This window comes from Uloborus diversus, chromosome 1 (assembly GCF_026930045.1).
Source record: "Uloborus diversus isolate 005 chromosome 1, Udiv.v.3.1, whole genome shotgun sequence".
Classification (NCBI taxonomy): domain Eukaryota; kingdom Metazoa; phylum Arthropoda; class Arachnida; order Araneae; family Uloboridae; genus Uloborus; species Uloborus diversus.
Window position 1 is genome coordinate 49751141 of NC_072731.1, and position 3622 is coordinate 49754762.

Genomic DNA, 3622 nt, shown 5'->3' on the forward strand with positions numbered 1-3622 from the left:
TAGACATTATGCAGAAGAAGTAAGACAAAAGAATTTCCAAAATACTGCATTCGGGATTGAATAAATAGCAAGATATGAAACATGTGAGTCACAAAAATTTATTTCAAATAATATGTTACAAACGGGAGAACCATGATTTTTACATTTTTAATACAGGATGTGGCAAGGAGCTGAATTTGACATATTTTGGCATTCCTCCCCCTCTAATATTTGTTAGAAATTTTAAAATTTAAGGTTTGTAGCTACACGTTTCCAAATATTCAAGGTTTTCAAGCACTTAAAAATAAAAATAGTTTTTTAAAGCAATTACCATTTTTTAAGGAAAGAATCATGAATTTTTTTTGGGAATTAGGGACCCACTTCAAAGCAGGGGCTCTAAGTAATAGCTTGTTTATCTCATAGGCGAATTCAGCCCTGTTTGTAATTCACTCTTACCTGCAAATTTTTGCTTGATTTTTTGTAATTTTTACGAAAATTCATCAGTTTTTACAATTAAAGGATTTTTACGATTTTGCCAATCTTTGTTAGAGTGTTATAGACTTTTATAAAATTTCAGCAAATTTTTCCAAAACTTTTGAGGACTCAATTATTTAAATTTCAATAGTTACAAGGACTGACTCACTTTGACTAAGATGATTATGACTTACCTTACTTTTTAAACAGTATTTATAAAGTAAGTAAAATTGTACTCTCTCTCTCTAAGTAAAAATATTCATTTAATCAGATAACTGAAATTTATTCAGTTTGCGGTAGTATTTATTTTCTCTCTCTCTCTCTCCCTTAAAAAAAAAGAGAGAGAGAGAAAGGAAAAAAAAACTGTTTTTTAGAATTTCTCAAAAGATCAATTAATCTACTAAGAACATAAATATTATGCACAAATATACTTGAAATATGGACACAAATCATAACGAGTAGATCGTTCTGTTAGCAAGAATGGGGGGGGGGAGTTTTTTCCCCTTTGCTTTAGGTTCTAATATGTTAAAATAATCGTCAATTATAAGTGTTGCAGCTTAATGTATAGCTCGTTTAGCCTATATTTTCATTCATATACCTGCCCAAATGGTTTTCAGTCCAAAATAGTGAATTTAGACATTTTCAGCACCCCAGTGATCAGCTGTACTATTTGTATTTAATGTTCGTTCCCCCCCCCCCCTTTTCTTTTCTCCCATCAGAAAAGGACGTTCGCTTTTCTCTTCATTTTCATTGAACTATTCAAAAAAGAAAAAGTCAAAATTTTTTTTTTAATTTTTGGAAGATGTGTTGTTACTACATAAAGTCCTCCCAAAACTGAGGGAGCATTGCCCTCCTCTGCCCCCCCCCCCCCCCCCATAAATCCGCCCATCACTTTGAGAATTGCGATCTCTTTGCATCCGCTATGGGAATCCGATTTTTCGAATTTTTGATGCTTAGTACGCTTTGTTAAGAGGTAAACAAATAAAATCTCTTTTTATTTTTTTTAAAATCACGGAATTTATAAGTTTTAAACGAAATTCTGTGCTTTTTAAGTGTTTTGGGTCAAAAAGTTAAATGCTGAACCCTAGTCTGAATTTTAATTATTATTATTATTTTTTTTTTTTTGTTACAATTATTTTAAATGCTGTACAGAAATAATTCGAGTATAATTTAACATAATGTAGAATGGTAGATAAATATTAATACTTGAGAGAGCGATTCCCCCCCCCCCCCCGGCAAATAGTAGAAAAACACTCCAGAATGATATTCTCGACATAGAAGAGGAAAACACTGAACTTTAAGTTTAAATGATGCAGTTTGTGCCATCACTAAATTCTAAAATTTCGTTTTAACAAAAAAAAAACTTTTTTTTTTCAAAAATTATTTGATTTTTTACAAAATTAATTCATTTTTCACAAAATTATTTGATTTTTCACAAAAAACGGACCCTGTGAAAAATTCTGGACAGACACCTGGAGAGGGTTGTAATTTAGCAGAAAATATAGGAGGGGACTACAGGGTTGTCAATGAAGCTCTATGTAGTAAGATGACTTTTAAGCATGGTCTCCAAATTCTTTACAGGACTTCATTGGCAGACTGCTTGATGAGCCCCCTTCCAATTTTGGCAAGTTTAGAAATGGGCATAAAAAATTACTTTGTTCGTAATTTTTTAAGTAAAAATAAAACGATTTAACAATATTTTCAAGTTGTTTAAAACAAAATCTGAATGCACTAAATAAGAGGAGTTTCTCAGGCTTACATCAGTTATTTCCTTTTCAGCAGTTTCTTTTTTTCTAAAGATTATAAAACTTACATTAAAGAACTAAGTCACAACAAAATATGTATTTGCATCCACTTTGATTGTGTGCTGAATTTATGAGCAGTGAGTTGATAAATTTCTTAATTTCAACTTGGCTTCATAGATTTCTTCATGTAATATTATCTATTCAGCATTTCAGAACATAATAATAATAATAATAACGAAGAATTTTTTATTCATAAATTAGATTTTACATGTAAATTGTATTTGAGAAGGATGTTTTTGACCTGACAGTTTAAAAAACTATTGCCTGCGAATAACTTGCCAACATTGTGCACAGGCAATTGAAATTTTCTATTACGAAGACTGATCCCTTACTGTAAGGTGGAAATAGGCGATTCTTAAAAATTTTTCCTGTGTGTAACGCTAAGTTTTTTATTTTATTCAAGTAACTACTGGTTAAATATTGGATTATGCTTTGAGATTATATGCTATGCAAAGATTATATGCTTTGAGATTATATTAAAGCACGTATTATTCCCAACAGCATTATTTTTTGAAGGCTTTGGTTAGCTGGAAAAAATTAAAAACTAAGCTTTATGCATTTTTTTGAGAATTGCCCATATATCTGTTCGTTGGGATCTTAGTTTATATTGGATGGCCTATAAATGTTCCCTAAGAGCGGGCTCGGATCTGACAGAACTTGCAGTGCAGGGTGCAGAGTCTTAAGGGGCCCAACCGCCCAAGAAGCTAAAAAGCATTGACACTAAGACTTATTAACGCTGAAAACACACGCTGTTGGCCTTTGCCGAAAGGCCCTACAGATTTGTTGTAGGGGAGCCCAAATTTTATAGATCAGGGTCTGCCTAAGAGCAATTTTTTACCTTTATTGCTCTTTAACATATAAATATGATGAGGTGTTTTATCAATTGTGACAATTTAAATAAAAATGACAATCATCAATCACGATAACCAGCAGAACAAGGTAAGGAAAATTTACTCCGGTTAGAAAACTAAATTAGAGTAACATTAATTACTTTTCTATCTTAATTTATTCATCACAATCAAATTTATCAATACAGTTTTTAAACGACCAAATTGTTTCATGTTTTGCATTTGAATAAATTTATCAAAATATTATGATCATGGAAAAGTATTTATATTTTTTGACAGTTCTTTTTTAAAAAAATGCAATACTACACCTGGCCATGACAACATCTACCCATTTTCCCGACCGACCATACAATAATTCTCAGTAATTTACCATGGAACTCTGCAACGAGTCATTGTGCGGAAATTGAAACAAACGAAGCGTGAAAAAAACATAAACAAATAGACGAAATAGTTCACTGTTGCCAATTGCTTGGTAAGAAACATTCACTGCTTATTTCTTTGTTAGTTTGGCAACGA

The 3622-nt window shown here is 31.5% G+C and overlaps 1 protein-coding gene across 1 annotated transcript in view; it reads right to left on the reverse strand.

Moving 5' to 3' along the window:
• LOC129234563 (serine incorporator 5-like) overlaps positions 1 to 3536 on the reverse strand; it is a 71336-nt gene extending 67800 nt beyond the window's left edge. The window contains exon 1 of the mRNA XM_054868584.1: positions 3415 to 3536. Within this exon, the coding sequence (XP_054724559.1) occupies positions 3415 to 3438 (24 nt within the window). The 5' untranslated portion in view covers positions 3439 to 3536. The remainder of the gene's footprint in view (positions 1 to 3414) is intronic.
• Between the last annotated feature and the right edge of the window lie 86 nt (positions 3537 to 3622).